Below are 23,642 nucleotides of genomic sequence, written 5' to 3' on the forward strand. Positions count from 1 at the left end.
TTTTAGAAAAACATCCAATCTCAATTTAAAAATGGTCAGTGATGGAGAATCCACCACTGCCCATGGTAAATTGTTCCAGTGGGTAATTACCCTCACCTTTAAAAATTTACGCTTTATCTCCAGGCTGAATTTGTCTAGCTTCAGTTTCCAGCCATTAGATCATGTTATCTCTTTCTCTACTGGATTGAAGTCCCGATTATTAAATATTTGTTCCCCATGTAGCTACTTAACGACTAGGATCATGACCCCTTAACCTTCTCCTTGTTATGCTAAATAGATTGAGCTCCTTGAGTGCATCCATATAAGGCAGGTTTTCTAATCCATTAATCATTCTCCTGGCTCTTCTCTGAATCCTCTCCAATTTATCAACATCCTTCTTGAATAGTGGGCATCAGAACTGGACACTGCAGCAGTGTCACCAGTGTCAAATAAAGAGGTAAAATAACCTCTCTACTGCTATTCAGAATTCCCCTGTTTATGCATCCCAGGAACACATTGGCTCTTTTGAACATGGTATCACATTGGGAGCTCATGTTTAGATGATTATCCACCCTCTTTCTCCCCTACCCCAATTTTTTTCAGTCACTGCTTCCCAGGATAGAGTCCTGTCATCTAGTCTGACCTCCTGTATAACACAAGCCATAGAACTTCCCTGAATTAATTCCTATTTGAACTAGAGCACATGTTAGGAAAATGTCCAATCTTGATTTCGAGCAACTCCTGATTTATATAAGGGAGTACAAAAGGAGACCCAAGCTCAGTATGTGCAAAGAATTTAGGTGTGAGAAAGTCCATGTGAGTCTCATGGAGTGAAAGGCAGTAAGCGTCTTTCTGTTCTTAGTCTGAGTGGGGGACATAGGCCACAGACAATATAGGCCAGCAGCAGAAGTGGACTCACCTGAGCAGAGAGCGACTGAAGCCTCTTTTCTCATGACAACCTAAAGGAGAAGAAACAGCCTGTATGTGGAGAGCTCTCCACTGCAACCATCCTGCACAGAGAGGGATTGAGAGAGAGACTGCACATTCTCCTTCCAAACTGTTATAAGCAAGAGCAGGCTCAGAGCTCAGGCCTGCAGCAGCATCCGCACTGCTTCACCCCAAGAAGGAGAGAGATCAGTGTGGGAAGAAACTGTGGGTTTTCTTGCACCTACTCAAGGGAGCAGGGCGGAGAGGCTGCTGCTGAGCTGCACAAGCCTCCAGGAGAAGAGGGAGGTGCAGAGCAGACAGCTGAGGTGCACCTTATCCACCCACGACCAGAAGAGCAGAGGGTCAGAGCAAGGCTCAGAGCAGCTGCAGTTTCTCCACATCGTGATGCTCTGGAGGAGCTGGAGCAGGACGCAAGCCCTGCCGTGGGGAGCAGAGACCACTCCAGAGTTCTCAGGCTGCGCAGCCGATGGCGAATCTCGCAGGGCTTCTCGCACCGTGTCTGTGGCTTCTCTGTGAGTATCGTGACACTTGGCTGTGTTGTGTATGTGTGGACTGGATTCTGCTTTACACTAATGCCCCTTACACTAATGAGGTGTGCAAAGAACCTGTGAAGTGGGAGTGGGTGCATCTCTCTGGGGCCCCTGTGCCCTGCCAGAGGGCCATAGTGTAAATGAGAGGCTGGCCCTGCACCCTGGAGTGGGACGCTCTGCGATGCAGAGTTTAAAGAGTCACCAGTTAGAAGTGAGGTGAGGCTTGAACAGGCTGGATACAGCTGCTCACATGGGCCTGGCTCAGTCTATTTGATCCATTAACCCTCAAGTCAAATGCAAAGGCTCCAGCTTGGGCAGAATAGAGCATCTGCCTCCTCTGTGGGATGGGCACATCACCTCCATTCCAGTCCCCCCGGCTCCCAACCTGCATTCAGTGCCTGCCACGGGCTTGTCTTCAAAGCCACTAATGGAGCAGGTCCCAGCTACATCCTCGGCTGCTTCTCCATCCATCTCCCTCCAGGGGAGCCATGCTTCCTGGGACAACTAGCCCAGGGCAGGGTGTGGGAGAGCTGGAGACACGACATTGTCTGGCAACAGGACTCTGTGGGATGAGATCAGAGTAATACAAAGTCTGGTCACCTTTGGGCCTCTCCTCTTTGGTAAATTTTCCCACCATAACCAAAATGAAGGAGAAACTATCTTATACTCCCAGCAGAGCTCCCTAGAGCAAGGGAAGAAAAAAGAGCAGAGGCTACACAACAATTCTTCCTTTCCTTAAAAGGGTGCTTTTGAGGGACGTGAAGCAATCAAGTACCATGGTGATTAGTGCCATTGTGATAAGAGCTGGAGGGTTGTTTGGCTTTTTGGGGGGTGGGTTTGGTGGAAAATTCCACATAAAATGAAACAATATAGAGAGAGAAAGTTTGTCAAAAGTTTCCATGTAAAATGTCACCTTTTCATTAAAAAACAAAATGCCAGCACCAAAAAGGTTTATCTGAAAGAGTTTGGATTTTCAGATTTTTGGATTTGTCATGAAAGTCAAAATTTTCTGTCAAAATAACACATTTTCTGCAGAAAATTGCATTGAGCTAAAATCCCAATTTTCCATTGAACAGCTTTGATGGAAATTTTTCAACTAGCTACATCGATGTTGTATCATTCTTATCTTTCTTTTTGTCTAATTAAAGTATTTTTAGTTTAACTGACAATATGATTAACTTACTGGACATTATAATGAGAAATTTGCTGTTGAAAAGGATGAGGAAAAACATATTTCTCTGTGTAAAAAAAAGACTGAACATTTAATTTAAAAGATCAACATGTATAAAATGTGACCAATTCTAGATGTAGTTTAATAGCTACACTTCCTAAAGAACAGACAGTGGGGGTGAAATATCTTAGTGAATCTTAGTTTCTCTCATAAACTTCATTTCACTTGCACTTCAGGGAAGTTCTACCTTGTAAAATAAAATAAAATGTTTCTTCTTTTGTTTGTTTTCCTTTCCCTAAAATAAATTTGCTTTTCTTTCCCAAGCTCTGAGCTTTGCCTCGCAGCAATGGCAGGATTCCAGCTGCACTTCTTCTGGTGAGTGTTTGCTCAAAGCAGCTGAAGAAGTAAAACCAACTAATGAAACACAGTTAACCTCAGTGAGGTTTCTCCAGTGTGAGAGTAAAATTTGACCAAGTGCCAGATAAGCTCCAGATCCTGTTGTGAACTCTGTGAAGTTCATGGAGTCCCATTAATGTCAATGGACTCCACACAGGTGCAGAAGGCTGCCCCCGTGCAACTCATTGCAAGATCGGGACATAAAACTAAAGTAGAATATTACATTTCCAAAAGAAACTAAGGGCCCGATTTGCAAAGGTATTTAGTAACACTGGACATAGGACTGGAAAGATCCTCCTGGGTCATGGCCTCCAATGCCCTACTATCAAAGGAAACCCCATTAAAGAGACCTGTGAGGTTTAGGCCCCCAATTTCCAATCCATTTGAAGGCAATTTGAGCACCTAAGTCCTTTAGGCTACTTTGAAAATCTCAGTCTAAAGATTTTCTCTCTGACAATTAGACCAGTAATTCTAGCAGAGTGTGATCCTGCACTCATTCATGTCAATGGGCCCTTGGTTATGTGAAAATGAACTATTTAAGGATGTTGAGTCACTGAGTTTTTATTTTTCCAGGCACACTTCCTGCCGCGGAGATATTCCTGGGGACAGTCTCTGCTAATGAGGGGGACACTGTCAGTGGCAGATGTTTAATCCCCGCAGGAGCCCCTGTCACCATTGTTTTCTTTTGTAAGGATGGGATGGAAATTTCAAGGCTGCAAGCCAGGAGAGGAAAATTCTCTTACGATTTAGTTTACAGAGTGGCTGGCAGCTCAGGCAATATTTCCTGTGGATACATGTACAGAAAGGACAATAACCAGATGTTAAATTCTCTGCTGAGCATCGCTCGGTACGTGAAGATCACAGGTAAGACAGTGCTAATTACTTAAAGGATAAAACATTGCACTTATTTGTTATCAGAAATTAAAATGACTGTGAACTATTTTTTACAGGCAGTTTTGAATACTTTTCAGTTATTTCAAAATTTCCTGTGAAACGTTTCCAGTTTTTTTTATGAAAAAACAGAAATCAAAGATTTTGCTGGTAACATTTTTTGGTTTCAGTTATCTTTTTTTAACCAAATAATGACAGTTTTTAGCAAAACTCAAACATGATTACTGAAATTTTCATTGTTAAATGAAAAAATATTTCACTTTCAAAATGTTCACTTTGGTCGCAAAGGCATTTTTCATGAAGAAAAACATTTTCAGGGAAAAACATTATAGCAGCTCTAACATGTTGTAAATGTGGATGTTTAGGGACACACTTTGGTAACATGGGGACAGGTGAGCACCCAGTGTGCTCCCAATAAGCTTCAGTCTTTTTGGTAAACAGGCCACTTATTACCGTGTATAAATGGGAGCTGTGCTGTTTTGAAAATCTAGCCCATTCTGGCAACCTTGACTCTCCTATGCTGAGGGGGCAGTTCCCCCTCTTGCCCTAAGCACTGTGGGAAATCCAGCATAAAGTTAATATGGCCTGAGGCTACAAAACATTTCTCCAGTTCCTCTGCCTCATCTGGAAACACCCCCATTAAGACAAGGAGAGGATTAAGGGGCTGGCTCAGCATTTCCAAGGAAGGTCACTTATAGGATCATGGGGCACAGGACTAGACGGGGCCTCCTTCCGCAGCAAATCTAGCTCCTGCTATTGCAGATAACCCCATCTTATCATAGACTTACCAAGCTCTGTCTTCAAACTAGTGAACGTGTTTGCTCCCCATTCTTCTCATTGGGAGGCTCCCTCCTCTGATGATTAGAAACCTTCTTTACATTTCCAGCCTGAATTTGTTCCTGACCACTTGTCCCCATTTGTTCTTGTACCAACTATTTTCTGCTTTTGCATTATCTGCCCAGGTGCCAGTTCCAGGAGCAGCACGACTGAGAATCCACTTTATCAAGGTAACTGATTTGTATTTACTCTGATGCAGTCAGTAATTTTTATTATGGGCTAAGAGGCTGGAGCCCATTCTGGGGCTTAGTCTACACTACAAAGGTCTGCCAGCACAGCCATCTCAGCTTGGAGAGTGAAAAATTCACACACCCCGCTGGCAAAACCCTGGTGTAGATGCAACTATGCCAATAAAAGTGTGCTTCTGTCAGCCTGTCATTCGGGGAAGTGGTGTAGCTATAGCAGCCGAAGAACGACTTCTGTCAGCATTCAGTGCAGTTGTAGCCATGCTGGAACCAGGATATTATAAAGACAAGGTGGGTGAGGTAATATCTTTTATTGGACCAACTTCTGTTGGGGGGAGAGACCTGAAGAAGAGCTCCATCTGGCTCGAAAGCTTGTCTCTCACCAACAGAAGCTGGTCCAATAAAAGATATTACCTCATCCACCTTGTCCTTCTATCAGCTCACTCTGTGTCTCCACTGGACATGTTGCTGGCATAGCTACACTGGCCATGGCTCTGTAATGCAGACAAGCCCTGAGTGTCATGTTCCTTTCTCTTCACTCGCCTCTCACTTTCTTGAATATTAAAAGGATGGTTTTCCCTGCATGCCACTTAATAAGCACCATTTAGACAGTTTGGTGCATGGTGGGTAGTCACCCTAAGCCAGAGCAGATGTTGTTTCTACTGCTGCTCTCCCGTCTGGTTGATTCCCAGGGACTCTAAAAGAGCTGTGCCAGAACTTCATCCCTGTGAAATAGGGAAATATTGTCCCCATTTTACAGATGGGAATCTGAGGCCCAGAGTATATTACATGACTTGCTCAAGGTCACAGAGATACCTTTTGGCTGACTAAGGCAAACACGGGTCTCTTGATGCCCCATCCGCTGGTTACCCACAAAACCAACCTCCCCCCCCCCCCACTTTATCAATTATTGAAGGCCAGAAAGGACCATTATGATCATCTCATCTGACCTCCTGTGTAACACAGGCCATAGGACCTCCCTGAAGTCATTCCTGTTTCAACTAGAGCAAATCTTTTAGGAAAGAGTTCAATCCTGACCAAAAAACTGCCAGTAATGGACAATCCACCACAATCCTTGGCAAATTGTTCCAGTGATTAATTACTCTGACTGTTAAAAATGTGCACCTCTTGATCAAGTTTTTCCTGCCCTTCCTCTCCCTTGTTGTCTAATGCAATGTGAGTATCCATGTTCTTTTCATTTTCTAGGACTGGAAAATGATACAATATTGGCAATTACAATTCCTGTTTTGGTGGGTGTGATTTTGGCTCTTGTTCTGCCCCTGGTGTATTACCTTAAGAAGAAGAAAGGTATGTAAACATGGAAACCTCATTGTGTTCACAAATGAACAGGTATATGAAGCAAGCAAAAGACATAAAAAAGAGATTCCCACCTCACATGGTATTCTCAGATATGGGAAACCTGAAGAGAATAACATTTAAATAATTGCCATAGAGAAAATCTAAATCTGAAATGTGAACCTTTTCAGACGTTGAGGGTAAAGAGAGCAAAAGAAGGGTTAAACCCCAGCTCTGAACTAGAATCATAAGTCTGGAAAGGACCTCAAAAGATTATCTAGTCCATCCATGCAGGACCATGTAAACCTAGATGATCCCTGGCAGATGTTTATCTAACCTCTTCTTAAAATCCTCCGATGAAGGGGCTTCCACTACTTATCTAGGTAACCTATTCCAGTGCTTGACTATCCTTAGAGTTAGAAAGTTTTCCTAATACCTAACCTTAGAGTTCCCTTGCTGCAGATTAAGACCATTACTTGATGTTTTACTTAACAAACATGGAGAACAATTTATCACCGCCTCTTCATAACATGTACCTACAGTTTTGGTTTGAGATATATTTTCTGGATCTGATTTGGATTTGGCTTGACATGGAAGAAATCTTGCAAGAACAGCTGATTTTGTGAGACTTGCATGATTTGAGACCAAAATCATATGACCCACAGCTTGTCATATTTCACCACTGACCTTGAGTCTGAACTTAGGAGCTGGTCAATATTTTTCAAATGTCAAAAATTGGATGAAAATCCACCTTTTGATATTTGAAACATAAACTAGAAAAACATTCACAAAACATTTTTTCTTGATTTTTTTTATCAACTCTAAGGCCAGATGAAAGTATATGAATTTCAAAATTTTATATTTCAAAAAATCAGGAAAAAATCTAAATGAGTTTGTGAATTCTTCTCCAATGTTTGTGATAAGCTCTGATGAACTCTTCGCCTAGCCCTAACCCTAACCTAAATCTTAACAGAACTCCAGAAACAAACCCCTGTCTCCTTATCCCTTAAGTAGTTTGTTTAACATCCTCTCCCTCTCATTGATATTCTGGGGAGAGGCAAAGAATTTTTCTCTAAACCTTTCTAGTTTTTTTTTTTTTTTTTTTTTTTTTTTTTTTGCAGTTGTAACTAAAAGGAGAAAAGAAAGGTAAGAATGGGGTAATTCCATCATATCTTTCATGTTACAGACAGAAAGAAATTACTCCCACGTAATATATCAACTTGTGTCAAGTCAGAGGATTTGGTACCTACAGCAGCCCCCTATAAATGGTGATGCTGTTGTGGGATATATGGGGTACTTCAGCTGTTTACCTGGATTATGTTATGGCTCCCCATCATCACTATACTATCTAAGGTAATGATGATGCTTAATAGCTAGTGACTTCATTCATGAAATCAGGGTCCCTTTGGGTTGGTCACTGAACAAACAGGTAACAGAGAAGACTGTCCCTGCCACAGACAGTTTAAAGTCTACATATTGTTATTAATCATTAATAGTATGGTTGTTCTTGCTATTGTTATGATTAATCATTGCTATTGCAACAATGTCTAGAGGCCTCAAACAGGCTGGGTCCCATTGTGCTTGGTGCTGTACAAGCACAGCGTATATGACAGTCCCTGACTCTAAGAGTTGCAGTATAAAAGGGTGTGAACAAAGACAGAGATTAGCTCCATTAGTGATCTGGTGGCTGTGTCCACCTGTGAGAGTCCTTCCCCACCAAGAAAACTCCAGCTAGCCTAGGGCAAAATCCACTAACAAGTGGTAAGCTTTGCCCATGCAGTTCACCAGTTGTTACATACAGGTTGTCAGTGCAGAGGATGATGTGGCTATGAGCTGCCTCCCATTCCAACCCCCCTTCTGGTCAGAGGGAACAAGATAAGTTGCCTTCTCCTAATCCAGCGATACTGGGTTGCAAACCACTCATCAGAAAACAAAATTTCCATTGCACAGGAAATTCCAATATTTCAACATTTGTTTTCATGTCAAATAGGAATGAAAAATTAAAATGTTGATGTTTTCTGCAAAACCAAAATTCCCACAAAATCATTTTGGAAACATCAAAAGGTTTTGTTTTCATAACATCGAAACATTATACTATACTATGACATATTAGCTGTACGATTTGTAAATATAGCATATATAATAAACCATTAAAATTAATATTTTAACAATATAAAAGTCACAATCAAATGAATCAAAACAAAGTTGAAATGAAACGTGTTGGCCTTATTGAAGCTAAACTTGAAGTTATTGAAACAAAAAGTTTTAACAGTATTGAAATAAAATGAAAAAGTTGGACTAATTCATTTTGACTTCCTCCAGTCAAAAATTTTGTCAAATCCACATCTTCCCATGAAACCCTTTCTAGTTCAACATAACTGAATTTTCCAAGCAACTAATTGCTAAGGCATGGCATGGTAAGTGTGTGGCTCTATAGCAGCCTCTGTGTCACTTTTCTTGCATATACTTCTTAAAGAGAGATGGCCCTTAATTTCAAAATTCAGATGTGCAGCCGGAACACTCCATAGTTTGGGACTGTGGTGCTTCGATGCAGGGTTACATTCAGCATCCTGATGAGACAGGGACTCCTTGTGCAGGTCAGATGTGGATGCAGATTTGGATTCTAACTCTACACAGCCTCTATATTCAGTCTGCCTGAATTTCAGGATTTTGAGCCAAGTCCATCTCTTATTTTAGACTATAAATATGATTCACGTCTCCTGTTCACTTGTGCAACTTTTCTCTTGTTTTTATTAGGTTGCAAAGCCTCCGTGAGAGGAATGATAATCCCCCTGAAGATCAGTACACAGGTATGAAAATCAGACACATTAATCACTTCTTGCTCTGAACTACAGATACATTTGCTGTTTGTTTTTTGAAGGAAAGGGGAGTTTGGTGAAGTTTATGTGGTAATTCAGGGGCCAGGATCTCTGACAAGTCAGTTAAGAGATCATATTGTAATAATTACGGAAATTATTTCCACCAGCAGCAATTTTTAACTACCAGTGGTTCTGATTAACCTCGGTACTTAATTTATCAGCATGGTACCTAATGCCTTCCTCAATGATTAGAAAACATAACATCCTATTTTGCTCTCTATTAGCAGCTGAGTGGAGGAACTAGGACTAATCCCAGGTCTCTTGACTTTAACAGTAGCGACCAGTTCTCTGGGCCACATTGCCATTTTAAAGCTATGTTGATTATAACTGATTTCAGAAGTAGCTCTGTATGAATGTGCATCTGGCACAAATCGGGTCTGGAGTACAAATCCATCCCAAATGACCTCTTCCGGATGTATAGCTCAACAGGTTGATTTCAATAAGCAGCTCTGAGTTTAAATATTTTTAAAAAATCTTTTGGGGAACTATGTTGTGCCTATTACATTTGCTGAGACACCAGTTAAACATATTGTAAGGGGACAAATTCACTTTTTAAATCTCCTTACAGCAAAATCTTACCAGAAACCATGTTATAACAAAAATTGTTATAAATGTGACCTTTTTTTACAGATAACAATGGGGTTGCATATTCCCATGGCATGGTAAGTGATTATGCTGTGCTGTTAAGCCATAACAATACACTGAAAGTCTGACATATTACACAGCAATGGTTTCCTGTTTAAATGTATTTTCCTTAAAAAATTTCTAATAAATTATAATTTCTATTATGATAGTGCTTCAAGGCCCCAGCTGTGATCAGAGCCATTAGGCACTATACAGATACATAAGTAGAGACAGTAAATTTGTTGAAACAGCTTTTTCGTTTGAGAAATTATACACAAAATTAAAAATATAAAAAATGGTCAAAATTGAAACAAAGTGTTTCAGATTTATTGAAAGAAAACATTTGTTTGCCCCCAAACAATGTTTTCCCAGAATTGTGTGTCACAAAAAAAATCTGCAAATTTTTTGTTTTTCATCTTGATTCTGGATGAAAAAAAATTGAAGTCTCAAAATTTTCCATAGGACAGAAAACCTGTTTTCTGGCCAGCTCTATTTACCAGCAAGGTTTTTATCTCGGGGGGGGGGGGGGGGGGGGGAAGTTCCATTGGGATATCATGTGTTCAGGGGAATTAAGCAGTTTAGAGATATATCTCTTGCTATTTAGATATGTAAAAATGATCCTACTGTAATAGCAAGAAAACAGCACCCTGCTATAATTCCTCAGCTACCAATACATGTATTAGTATATTGCCAGGGTTTCCATGACTAATACAAAAATAATTAACATTGATATCCATTTTGTGGTCAATGCTTCATAGATGGAAATGTTAATATACTAATGAATACATCTACAGGGCGATCTAGGGTGATCTTAGTGATGGGCATTTTCAAACATGTATGAAGACAACAGGTTAGGTGAGATTGAATTTCCTTCTCTCCAATAACTAGTACTTATCCACAGAGTTTTTTTCACTTATACTCCACGGCAGGACTATATATTCTTATTTCATTTTTCAAGCCAGAAAGATACAAATCTGTACAGAGAAGCATCTCCTTCTGTGCTGAATTCAGCTGAATTCACCAAAGGATTGGCTATTTATCTGGTTAACGAGGACACATAGAATTACAGTAGTCAAGTTTTTTGGAAGAAATATAGCTGCCTGCTTCAGACCATCAACCATCCTGGAACAACTGAGGCTTAGAAGAGACTTTCCCTATGGGAAGATTATTTGCTAGCTGCCTCTTGCAGGATTTCATTTTTATTATTATTATAGCTGGTTGAAAATTTTGTGACAGGACAGTTTTCCATCAGAAAATGCTGATTCAACAAAATCAAAATATTTCATGGGAATTTTGTTGAAATTTTTGAAAGATTGTTATCAAAACATTTCATTTCAATATAGTAAAAAATGTGTTTCAACTTTATGGTTTCAACTTTTATGTTAGAATAGAATAGAATAGTCTAGGCATTTAAGCATTAATTATATTAATTATATTATATTATATTTAAGAGTCAAAATGATTAAGTCACAATGAATCATTCCAGCTTTTCAGAAACGAAACATTTTGCTAATGCCATTTCAATATTTCTGGAATGAAAAATTTCAGATATTTAATGTCTTGGTCAATTTTCCCATTTTGACTTTTCATTCCAGTTTTGAACAAAAATAAATTTCAAAATGTCTCAATTTCCCAAGGGACAGAAATCCAGTTTTCTGGCCAGTTCAATGATGCAGTAATGCCTTGAAGCTCTGAGCACTGATCAGCACTGCGCTCTGTACACACACATAACAAACAGATGGCCACTGAGCTGAGGAGCTTACAATCTAAGGCCTCCATCCTGCAAATTCTTATGCACATGCTTAACTTTATGCTGTGTGTACAGCCCTATTGAGGTCAATGGAGATGCTTGCAATGTATAATGTAAAACAATACATTCATCTTTGCAGACTGTGTAATATCCATTTTCCTCTGAAGCTTCTGCTGCCGGCGTCAGATTTGACTAGTTATAAAGTACACATGGGGTTGTTGGGGTTGATTAGCTACAGTTTGTACAGTATTCTGAGATCCTCAAGTGAAAGTCACAATGCGGTTTTGTCATTGACTTCAGTGGAATCAGTATTTCACCCAGTATGTTCATTATTTAGTTATTATCAATGAACAAAATTCCCCCTTTGCATTTAATAATGGGTATGTTCGATCACTCTCTGAGAGGCTACTTTGGCTGTGCCTTTAAATCTCAGCTTTCTGACAGTATTTCAACCAGAAAATAGCACCTTTGCACCCGGTATAATATGCCCCCATTGATTTAAAGGGCAAAGAAGCCCCGGAGCCGATCTATCAAAATTTTGATCTAGAGGATGTGCCTCATTCTACACGTCACTCGAAACAGAAGTATGAATCTGCCTTTCCGCTATATGTGAATGGTAAGTGATCCAGCCTACTGACAGCCTCAGCCCAGACTCAGCAAGGGACTTAAACACTCATATACATTTCACCAGGTATGTAATTAGTGGGATTGTTCATGTGCTTCAAATTATGCATATGCTTAATTACCAGGGCCTGGATCCTTGTCACTTATTCATACTGATGTAGAGCTTTCTCCACTGGGAGAACTGGGGTGAAATTGACCCCTTCTGCCCTAAGCTTGAGGAATCTGATTTTCTGTAGAAGTGGCGCAGGAAATAGAACGAGAACAATCAGAGGCAGATACAGGTCTCGCTCCCTGACCCATGGAGGAATGCATTCTAACATTCAGAAGGGTAAACTGGTGGGGAAAATGTTTCCTGTAGGCTGACTTCCACCAGTCAGAGATTTTGAAATCTCTGATTAAATGCAAACTGGAAATAAGGTTTTCATTTTGACGATGAGGGTGACTCACCTTTAAACCAAACTCCTCAGGGAAATGGTGGATTCTCCATCACTTGATATCTTCAGGTCAAGACTGGACACCTCTATGGATGATGCTTTAGCCAAACAAAAGTTATTGGGCTCAACTGAGAGGTAACTGGGTGAAATTCATGGGTCTGTGCTATACAGGAGGTCAGATTAGATGATCTAATGGTCCCTTTTTGCCTTAAGCTCTATGAATCAAGGAAACTTTGATCCAAGAAAGAGAAGAGAGACTATAAATATCAGACTGAATGGGTTTTGCTTCCTGGCACTTGGAGTCTTTTGGTCCTGATCAATGGAAAGGCTAGCAATAATTAGAATGAGTTCTGGGTCTTTGAAAACTCATGGTGACTGGGGGAGGTCCCGGATGATTGGAAAAAGGCTAATGTAGTGCCCATCTTTAAAAAAGGGAAGAAGGAGGATCCGGGGAACTACAGGCCAGTCAGCCTCACCTCAGTCCCTGGAAAAATCATGGAGCAGGTCCTCAAGGAATCAATTCTGAAGCACTTAGAGGAGAGGAAAGTGATCAGGAACAGTCAGCATGGATTCACCAAGGGGAAGTCGTGCCTACACGAACCTAATTGCCTTCTATGTTGAGATAACTGGCTCTGTGGATGAGGGGAAAGCAGTGGATGTGTTATTCCTTGACTTTAGCAAAGCTTTTGATACAGTCTCCCACAGTATTCTTGCCGCCAAGTTAAAGAAGTATGGGCTGGATGAATGGACTGTAAGGTGGATAGAAAGCTGGCTAGATCGTCGGGCTCAACGGGTAGTGATCAATGGCTCCGTGTCTAGTTGGCAGCTGGTTTCAAGCGGAGTGCCCCAAGCGACCCTTTCCTCCTCTAAGTGCTTCAGAATTGATTCCTTGAGGACCTGCTCCATGATTGGGGCCGGTTTTGTTTAATATCTTTATTAATGATCTGGAGGATGGTGTGGACTGCACTCTCAGCAAGTTTGCAGATGACACTAAACTGGGAGGCATGGTAGATACACTGGAGGGTAGGGATCGGATACAGAGGGACCTAGACAAATTAGAGGATTGGGCCAAAAAATCCAGATGAGGTTCAAAGTAAGTACAAGTGCAGAGTCCTGTACTTAGGACGGAAGAATCCTATGCACTGCTACAGACTAGGGACCGAATGGTTAGGTAGCAGTTCTGCAGAAAAGGACCTAGGAGTCACAGTGGACGAGAAGCTGGATATGAGTCAACAGTGTGCTCTTGTTGCCAAGAAGGCTAACGGCATTTTGGGCTGTATAAGTATGGGCATTGCCAGCAGATCGAGGAACGTGATCGTTCCCCTTTATTCGACATTGGTGAGGCCTCATCTGGAGTACTGTGTCCAGTTTTGGGCCCCACACTACAAGAAGGATGTGGAAAAATTGGAAAGAATCCAGCGGAGAGCAACAAAAATGATTAGGGGTCTGGAGCACATGACTTATGAGGAGAGGCTGAGGGAACTGGGATTGTTTAGTCTCCAGAAGAGAAGAATGAGGGAGGATTTGATAGCTGCTTTCAACTACCTGAAGGGGGGTTCCGAAGAGGATGGAGCTCGGCTGTTCTCAGTGGTGGCAGATGACAGAACAAGGAGCAATGGTCTCAAATTGCAGTGGGGGAGGTCTAGGTTGGATATTAGGAAACACTATTTCACTAGGAGGGTGGTGAAACACTGGAATGCGTTACCTAGGGAGGTGGTGGAAACTCCTTCCTTGGAGGTTTTTAAGGCCCGGCTTGACAAAGCCCTGGCTGGGATGATTTAGTTGGGAATTGGTCCTGCTTTGAGCAGGGGGTTGGATTAGATGACCTCCTGAGGTCCCTTCCAACCCTGATATTCTATGATTCTATGATTCTATGGGTAAGGCCCGTTACCACTAGAAGTGTTGCAATTTCCAATTAAACTGAATTTTGGATACCCTGGAATTTCATAATACAAAAACCAGCCTCCAAATCACAGATATGAACCTGCAATTCCTATATCATCATAAAATGTGTTCTACTGCCTTTGTGAAACAGGCTGGGATTCCTGTGTATTTTTTAGCGGATAAGTGGTAAAATTAGACCTGAGCTAATATCTAAAAATAGTGGTATTTGGTTGTTGTTTTTTTCCAAATATTTGCTCAGAAAAAAACTCTGGATTTTCCTTGATGGCATTCTCATCCGTCATACGTTTGCTTCCTGCACCACTCCATTGATGAGTTTGCTTCAGTACGCAAGAGTCAGAGAGAGAGAATTTCTAATTCAGCCATGAATGTTCACACTGCAAACCTGACTGTGTTACCCTCAACCAACCACTGAAGAGATTAAAATGATCTGTTAGATTTATATTATCAAATGCAATGAACTTCATATAAATGGGCTATGCACCAAGAATATTTAATTGAAATTGTTTAATTAATAAGTTCATGTTATTAATACATTTGAGATAATCACAATCTGTTTAGCCAATTTGTAAACAGAAAAAAAATTGTCTAACAAGTTAAAACTAATTTTTTAAAAGTGGCTCACAATTTTGGGCACCTACACTGATGCATCTTAGAAAAACCTGATTTTCACACAATCAGGCCCTTTTAAGGTGTCTTAATATGTGCTCCTAAAATTGCTAGCCATTTTTGAAACTTTAGGCCCAATGTTCTATAAATATCTGCCCCAGATTTAGCCATAAATCAGGAGACCCACCTCCACATTCAGCATGATTGTTTGTAGTCTCAACAAAGAGTTTACACTTAGAATGGGCAAATGCACTGAAATAGGGCTAGATTCTGCCCTTTTACTTATAGGGAGCAATCACATGCTATGTTCATAACTGACTTGTAGAGCAAGGTACAAGAACCAGGCCTGCAATCTCAGAGAATCATAGAACCATGGGGTCAGAAAGGACTGCAGGGGTCACCTAATCTAACCTCTGCCAAGATGCAGGATTTTTTGTGACTAAACCATCCAAGACTGATGGCTACCCAGCCTCTTTTTGAAAACCTCCAGTGAAGGAGATTCCACAACTTCCCTAGGCAGCCTGTTCCATTTTCCTACTGATCATACAGTTAGGAAGTTGTTCCTGAGATTTAATCTATTCTTCTATGCTATAACATCCCATCAGGTGGTCTCTGTGCGGGAAGGTTGAAGATAGATAATGTGATGGGTTGGATCACAAAACCCCCCTTGGGAACTGCCACCTGATGTGCCAAGACTACTTCTGCCCCTACTTTCCCGGGAATCCAGCACCGTGTCTTGCTGAGCCAGACACACCCGTCTGCTCCAACACAGACCTAGGGTCTGAACCAAGTGCCCAAAAGCTGCAGACTTAACTGAAAACAGTTTACAGAAGTGTTCTTGTCTTTAACACTCAGATGCCCAACTCCCAATGGGGTCTAAACCTAAATAAATCCACCCTCTATAACACTGATAGAGAGATATGCACAGCTGTTTGCCCACCCAGGTATTAACACATACTCTGAGTTAATTAATAGTTGAGGGGGAGGGATAGCTAAGTGGTTTGAGCATTAACCTGCTAAATCTACAGTTGTAAGTTCAATCATTGAGGGGGGCCATTTAAGTATCTGGGGCAAAAATCAGTCTGGGGATCAGTCCTGCTTTGAGCCAGGGGTTGGACTAGATGAGCTCCCCTCCAACCCTGATATTCTTAAAAAGTGATTTTATTAAATACAGAAAGTAGGATTTAAGTGGTTCCAAGTCATAACAGACAGAACAAAGTAAGTCACCAAGCAAAATAAAATAGAACATGCAAATCTATGTCTAATCAAACTGAATACAGATAATCTCACCCTCAGAGATGCATCAGTAGGTTTTTTCCTCAGACTGGACACCTTCCAGGCCTGGGCACAATTCTTTCCCAGGGTACAACTCTTGTTCCAGCTCAGGTGTAGTTAGAGGATTCTTCATGATGGCTCCTCCCGCTTTGTTCTGTTCCACCCATTTATATATCTTTTGCATAAGGCAGGAATCCTTTGTCCCTCTCTGGGTTCCCACCCCCTTCTTCTCAATGGAAAGACACCAGGGTAAAGATGGATTCCAGTTCAGGTGACATGATCACATGTCACTGCAAGACTTCATTATCCACTTGCCAGCACATACGTATACAGGAAGACTTACAGGTAAAACACAGCCATCTGCAGTCAATTGTCCTGGTTAATGGGAGTCATCAAGACTCCCACACTTTGCATAATTACAATAGGCCCTCAGAGTTATATTTCATATTTCTAGTTTCAGATACAAGAGTGGTACATTTATATAAATAGGATGATCACACTCAGTAGATTATAAGCTTTGTAATGATACCTTACACGAGACCTTTTGCATGAAGCATATTCCAGTTACATTATATTCACTCATTAGCATATTTTTATAAAATCATATAGACTGCAACATCATAGATAGATAGATAGATAGATAGATAGATAGTTTTTAAAGGAAATTGCATTGCTTCTGTATTGTTTATGCAGAGAGAGGATTTCATTCTTTAGGGACTGCATCATGCACCAATTTTACATTCACCTCCAAATAACTATAAACCAATTGCCACACTAAAATTGGCAAAAACTGGGGTTTGGCTCCTAGACCAGAATTTATTGCAGAGGTGGCTGATTTGATGTGCACATGGGGTGAATAAGGACAGACACGGGGATGGGATTTTGCATGGCAGGCTGCAACTTTATTAAACTTAACACAGGGGAGGGGCGCTATCTGCCATGTCATCCATACTCTCACTCACCAGGCATTTTAAGTGGTTACAGTGCAATGATTATAGGCTCCTACCACGTAACACATAACTCGGGGTAGACTCTCCTCAGCCGATCCCTAAGATTCAGGTTTCTCCTCTGAGTGTTACCACCACCACCCTGGTGAGGGGGACAGAGGGTCCTAGAAGGGGGACCTCAGCCCACAAAGGCCAAAAAATCCTCTCTCATGAACCCAAGGCCCCTCAGCAAATTCCCAGGTCTTTTACTTCTAGGAACCTTCCCTTTTAGCCTGTTAACCCCACTGGAAAATGGCTTCAAGTTGCAATGAACTAATATCCCTGACAAATACTAGCACAAATTACTAAATCCCATTCCTAATTAACCTAACTGTGCCTCTCAGGTGCTGAGAAGAAGGCAACAATCCCACCCTACCTCTGCTAATTTGGCCTGGGAAGAAAAATTCCTTCCTGACCCCCAAACAGGCCATCGGTCAGACCCACAGCACTGGCAAGACACAGCTCCGAAACTACCATTACAGGGGTGGGGCTGGGGCTGCTGAAATGGAGAAAAAGAGGCTCCACATTGCCCAGGCTAGGGCTTAAATTAACCAAAGGTGACAGCAAGGGACCAATCAACTTCCCTCTGTCCCCAGCTGTCCAAGAGGTGGAAAGAACCTCTGAAGTGAGTGCTCTCCTCCCACTTTCTACTGGGGCTGTCCCAATCACCCCTGGTCCCATCAAGTTTTCCACCCATTGAGGCAGGTGGGTGGCATCATCTCTCTCTCTCTCTCTCTCATTTTTGCATGGAACACTGGACACTGGAACCAATGTCCAGATAGCCATTGCAGGGGTCTGAGAGTCCATCTCGTCTCCTATTCCAGTGTCCAGTCCAAGTCACAATTAAACCTGTAATATTTACATTCTGTCTCTGGAATACAGGTTGTACAAATCATATCTCTCTCAGCAACCTTCACTTAAATCAACGGCGTGTTTTGTTTGGGATAGGGTGAAATTCCATGGGGATCAATGGTGTGAGATCTGCAGGTGGCTAATATGTTTTCCATGTTTCCTTCTCATTTTCCTGTAGACGTGTACAGGCCATGAGAGGTACAGGATGTTGGAAGATAAGCGTCTCAGTTTAGCTTTTTCAAAGTTTGATTTCAATGCGTCAGAGCCAGCAGAAGAGGAAAGAAGAGGACACTCAGACACTAAAGGAACATTTCAGAAATTTGGAAATATGCAGAATTTTTGGTTTTTGAAGAGAGAAATAAAGAGCAACATGAGTTTAACCTATCTGATTTCTTAACTGGGCATGAGGATGTGTGTCAATTTCAGACTAGTTCCTCCTGTGCAAAAGGAAACTGTGTTTGATGTAAATAGATGGTGCTGTATTATAAATCATAATTTTATTTCTGTTACATGTATACTGAATTGGAATGTATGAGAGGGCTCACTTTATTATTTGATCATATGAGTCAGAATTTTCTTTTTGTTATCTTTATCTCTATACAACTATTAATTTCAATTTCCTTTTTTTAATATATACAAAATAAAATTAAAATTAAAAAAAGAAAAACAAGTATTGTGCAGTAATGTGTATAGAACTGAGCAAATAATTGATTTTTTTCATCTCAGGAACCAAATAAAAAATTTAGTTATTTCAAACCAAAACTGATTTTTTGTTGTTTTTTTCACCAAAGCAAAAAAAAAAAAAGTTGTTGTTGGGGTTTGTTTGTTTGTTTTCCATTTTGGATGGAAAACATCCAAAACTATATGAAATGAAAAATCTGAATCTAAACTAATTGGGTGAGGATTATTTCTGGTTTTTGTTTTAATTCTGAGGTGTTTTTTATTGGAGATGAAACTTTTTTATTTATTTATTTAATTTAGTTTTCAAGTGTTTTTGCATCCCTTAAAAAATAAATATTACTAAAGTTCAAAATTAAAATGTCATTTTGAAATGAAAAGACACAATGTTTCATTTTGAAATGGTTGAAACAAACTGTTTTGACATTTTTTAAAAATCCATTTTTTCAGCCAAAAGTATTTGCCACATTCAATCCAAATTCATGAATAGTTTCAGTGCCTCCCCCATGCATTTTTTTCAGTTTATGTACTATTCCCCAAAAAAACTTTCACCCAGCTCTGAACACATGAGCATATTCACAGTTCCTCTGCTTTGTAAAAAACATATAGCTCTATTGATTTCATTGGCGCTTCACCACTTTTGTCCTTTTGAGTATTTTCCCCTTCACCAATTTCTTCCATTTGAGCATGTGGTCCGTAGAGGGTAAAACGCTAGATTAATTCTTAGCTTGCACTCCCTTCTGCTGTGACAAAACATGCACCCTTCTGCAGGTGGGTTATACAGCTCAGCACTGGGAAGACACCCACTCATTTCAAGTACCACAGTGAAGAAGAGGCAGCGTCAGACCTGGAGGGGTCAAAAGAGGAGTTTCTGGAGTAAGCTGATAAATTAGGGCCTTATCTAAAGCTTACTGAAATCAATGGAAAGACTCAACTGCCTTCAATGGGTTCAGGATCAGGTCCTCAAAGAGCAGCAAATTCCCGCCCCTGGGCAGGACACGACAGAGACCTGAAAGGACCATTGTGATCATAGATTCATAGATTCCAAGGCCCGAAGGGGCCACTGTGTTCATCTAGTGTGACCTCCTGTAGAACACAGGCCAGAGAACTTCTCCACAATAATTCTGAGAGCAGATCTTTCAGAAAAACATCCAATCTGGATTTTAAAATTGTTAATGATGGAAAATCCACCACAAACCTTGGTAAATTGTTTCAATGGTTAATTACTCTCACGGTTAAACATTTATACCTTATTTCCGGTCTGAATTAGTCGAGCTTTAACTCCCAGCCATTGGATCATGTTAGACTGTTCTCTGCTAGATTGACGAGCCCATTAGTAATCTTTGTTCCCCAGGCAGGTACTTATTGACTGTGATCAAGTCACCTCTTAACCTTCTCTTTGATAAACTAAAGAGATTGAGCTCCTTGAGTCTCTCACTATCAGGCATGTTTTCTAATACTCAGGATTCTTCTCTGACCCCTCTCCAATTTATCAACATTATTCTTAAATTGTGGACACCAGAACTGGGGACAGTATTCCAGCAGCAGTCGCACTGCCGCCAAATTTAAAGATATAATAACCTCTCTATTTCTATTCAAGATTCCCCATTTTATGCATTAGCCCTATTGGCCATAGCATTGCACTGGGAGCTCATGTTCAGCTGATTATTGGTCCTGCTGGTGTTGGTGTTGGTCCTGCTTTGAGCAGGGGATTGGACTAGATTACCTCCTGAGGTCTCTTCCAACCCTAATATTCTATGAAGGGGGAGAAATTGATGGCCAGCAGAGAAAAGCACATTTTTGAAGGCAAGAAAACATTTGAGAAACCAATATATTTGGTGAAAGGGAGGGCAAGTTTAATTAGTGCTCTCAAAAGAAGAATGGCGGTAGAACTAGATAAAACATGGTGTTATCTGGAAACAGGACTTTTGCAAGTTTCTTCCACACAGCTCTGCCAATCCAATAGCACCCTTACTATTTCAGTCTTGGATGTCTCCTAAAGAGAGAAGGCAGCAGCTGGGAGAAGGCAGCAGAGGCAGTTCTCAGTGGTGGCAGATAACAGAACAAGGAGCAATGGTCTCAAGTTGCAGTGGAGGAGGTCTAGGTTGGATATTAGGAAACACTATTTCATTAGTAGGGTGGTGAAGCACTGGAATGGGTTACCTAGGGAGGTGGTGGAATCTCCATCCTTAGAGGTTTTTAAGGCCTGGCTGGCTTCACAATGCCCTGGATGGGATGATTTAGTTGGTGTTGGTCCTGCCTTGAATGGGGGTTGGACTAGATGACCTCCTGAGGTTTCTTCCAACCCTAATCTTCTATGATTCTATGATTGTCCACCATGATCCTGAAATCTTTTTTCAGTCACTGCTTCCCAGGAAAAAGCCCCCCACATCCTTTGTTCCTAGATGTATACATTTACATTTAGATGATCTGGGTGTAATAGACCAGTGAGCCTCACTTTCTTACCTGGTTACACAAGTGGAAATTATAATTATAAAAAGAATTATAGGCCACCTTCATGATCATGACATGGTAGGGACTAGCCATCACGGCTTCTGCAATGGAATAGCATGTCTTTCTAATCCACTAGATAGTGGATAAAGGAGAACCAATTAATATAATTTATTTGGCCTTTCAATAGCCTTTGACAAAATCCCTTTTAGATGGTTAGTAAAGAAACTAAGTAAGGCTATCGATTAATTTCAGTTAACTCACGTGATTAACTCAAAAAAATTAATCACAATTAAAAAAATTAATCACGATTAATCGCAGTTTTAATTTCACTGTTAAACAATAGAATACCAATTGAAATGTATTAAATATTTTGGATGATTTTCTACATTTTCATATACATTGTATTCTATGTTGTAATTGAAATCAAGGTGTATATTATTTTTGATTACAAATATTTTCACAGTAAAAATAATAAAAGAAATAGTATTTTTCAATTCACCTCATACAAGTACTGTAGTGCAATCTCTTAATCATGAATGTAGATTCAACTTACAAATGTAGATTTTTTTTTGTTACATAACTGCATTCAAAACCAAAACAATGTAAAACTTCAACGCCTACAAGTCCACTCAGTCCTACTTGTTCAGACAATCTCTTAGACAAACAAGTTTGTTTACATTTACAGGAGATAGTGCAACCCTCTTCTTATTTACAATGCCACCAGAAAGTGAGAACAGGCATTTGCATAGCACTTTTGTAGCTGGCATTGCAAGGTATTTACTTGTTAAATATGCTAAACAATCAATTGGACCTTCATGCTTCAGCCACCATCCCGGAAGGCATGCTTCCATGCTGATGATGCTCGTTAAAAAAATAATGTGTTATTTAAATTTGTGACTGAACTCCTTGGGGAAGGATTGTATGTCCTCTATGCTGTTGTACCTACATTCTGCCACATATTTCATGTTTTAGCAGTCATAGACTATCAGGGCTGGACAGGACCTCACCTAGTCCAACCCCCTGCTCAAAGTAAGGCCAATCCCCAACTTTTTTTTTTGGCCCCAGCTCCCTAAATGGCCCTCTCAAGGATTGAATTCACAACTCTGGGCTTAGCAGACCAATGCTCAAACCACTGGGCTATCCCTGGCTCAGCTGATGACCTAGCTAGCACATGTTCATTTTAAGAACACTTTCACTGTAGATTTCACAAAATGCAAAGAAGGTACCAATGTGAGATTTCTAACTGACCCAAGGTTTAAGAATCTGAAGTGCCTTCCAGAATCTGAGAGGGATGAGGTGTGGAGCATGCTTTCAGAAGTTTTAAAAGAACAACACTCCGATGCGGAAACTACAGAACCTGAACCACCAAAAAAGAAAATCAACCTTCTGCTGATGGGATCTGACTCAGATAATGAAAATGAAAATGCATTAGTCTGCATTGCTTTGGATTGTTATTGAGCAGAAACCATCAACAGCGTGGACGCATGTCCTCTGGAATGATGGCTGTACCATACAGGCCCATAAGGGGGGAGGAATAGCTCAGTGGTTTGAGCATTGACCTGCTAAACGCAGGGTTGTGAGCTCAATCCTTGAAGGGGCCACTTACGGATCTGGGGCAAATTCAGTACTTAGTCCTGCTAGTGAAGGTAGGGAGCTGGACTCACTGACTTTTCAGAGTCCCTTCCAGTTCTAGGAGATAGGATATCTCCATATTTTTTATATGAATCTTTAGCACATCTAGCATGTAAATATCTTGCGATGCTGGCTACAACAGTGCCATGCAAACACCTGTTCTCACTTTCAGGTGACATTGTAAACAAGAAGCAGGCAGCATTATCTCCTGCAAATGTAAACAAACTTGTTTGTCTTAGCGACTGGCTGAATAAGAAGTAAGACTGAGTGGACTTGCAGGCTCTAAAATTTTACATTGTTTTATTTTTGAATGCATTCTTTGTACATAATTCTACATTTGTGAGTTCAACTTTCATGATAAAGAGATTGTACTACAGTACTTGTATTAGGTGAATTGAAAAATAATATTTCTTTTGTTTTTTACAGTGCAAATATTTATAATAAAAATAAATTTAAAGTGAGCATTGTACACTTTTTTATTTTGTGTTGTAACTGAAATCAATATATTTGAAAATGTATAAAACATCCAAAAATATTTAAATAAATGGTATTCTATTGTTGTTTAACAGTGCGATTAATCGCGATAAAGTTTTTTTAATCATGCGATTAATCTTGATTATTCTTTTTAATTGCTTGACAGCCCTAAAACTAAATAATCATTGGGTAGGAGGCAAAGTTCTGTCATGGGGCAGAAACTGGCTCAAAGATAG

The 23,642-nt window shown here is 40.5% G+C and overlaps 1 protein-coding gene and 1 long non-coding RNA gene across 2 annotated transcripts; both read left to right on the forward strand.

Annotated features, from left to right (window-relative positions):
• Nucleotides 1-1,251: 1,251 nt before the first annotated feature.
• On the forward strand, nt 1,252-8,521 carry LOC135976410 (uncharacterized). The gene is made up of 7 exons (XM_065571847.1): nt 1,252-1,439; nt 2,953-3,003; nt 3,598-3,888; nt 4,878-4,922; nt 6,144-6,245; nt 7,355-7,379; nt 8,413-8,521. Exons 1-7 carry the CDS (start codon nt 1,394-1,396, stop codon nt 8,519-8,521), a joined length of 669 nt encoding a protein of 222 aa, XP_065427919.1. The 5' UTR covers nt 1,252-1,393.
• A 392-nt stretch (nt 8,522-8,913) lies between these two features.
• Nucleotides 8,914-18,835, forward strand: LOC135976302 (uncharacterized). The gene is made up of 4 exons (XR_010593465.1): nt 8,914-9,043; nt 9,743-9,774; nt 11,991-12,102; nt 18,347-18,835. It is a non-coding gene; the product is annotated as an uncharacterized LOC135976302 (long non-coding RNA).
• The last annotated feature ends 4,807 nt before the right edge of the window (nt 18,836-23,642 follow it).

Source organism: Chrysemys picta, chromosome 17, assembly GCF_011386835.1.
Source record: "Chrysemys picta bellii isolate R12L10 chromosome 17, ASM1138683v2, whole genome shotgun sequence".
Classification (NCBI taxonomy): Eukaryota; Metazoa; Chordata; order Testudines; family Emydidae; genus Chrysemys; species Chrysemys picta.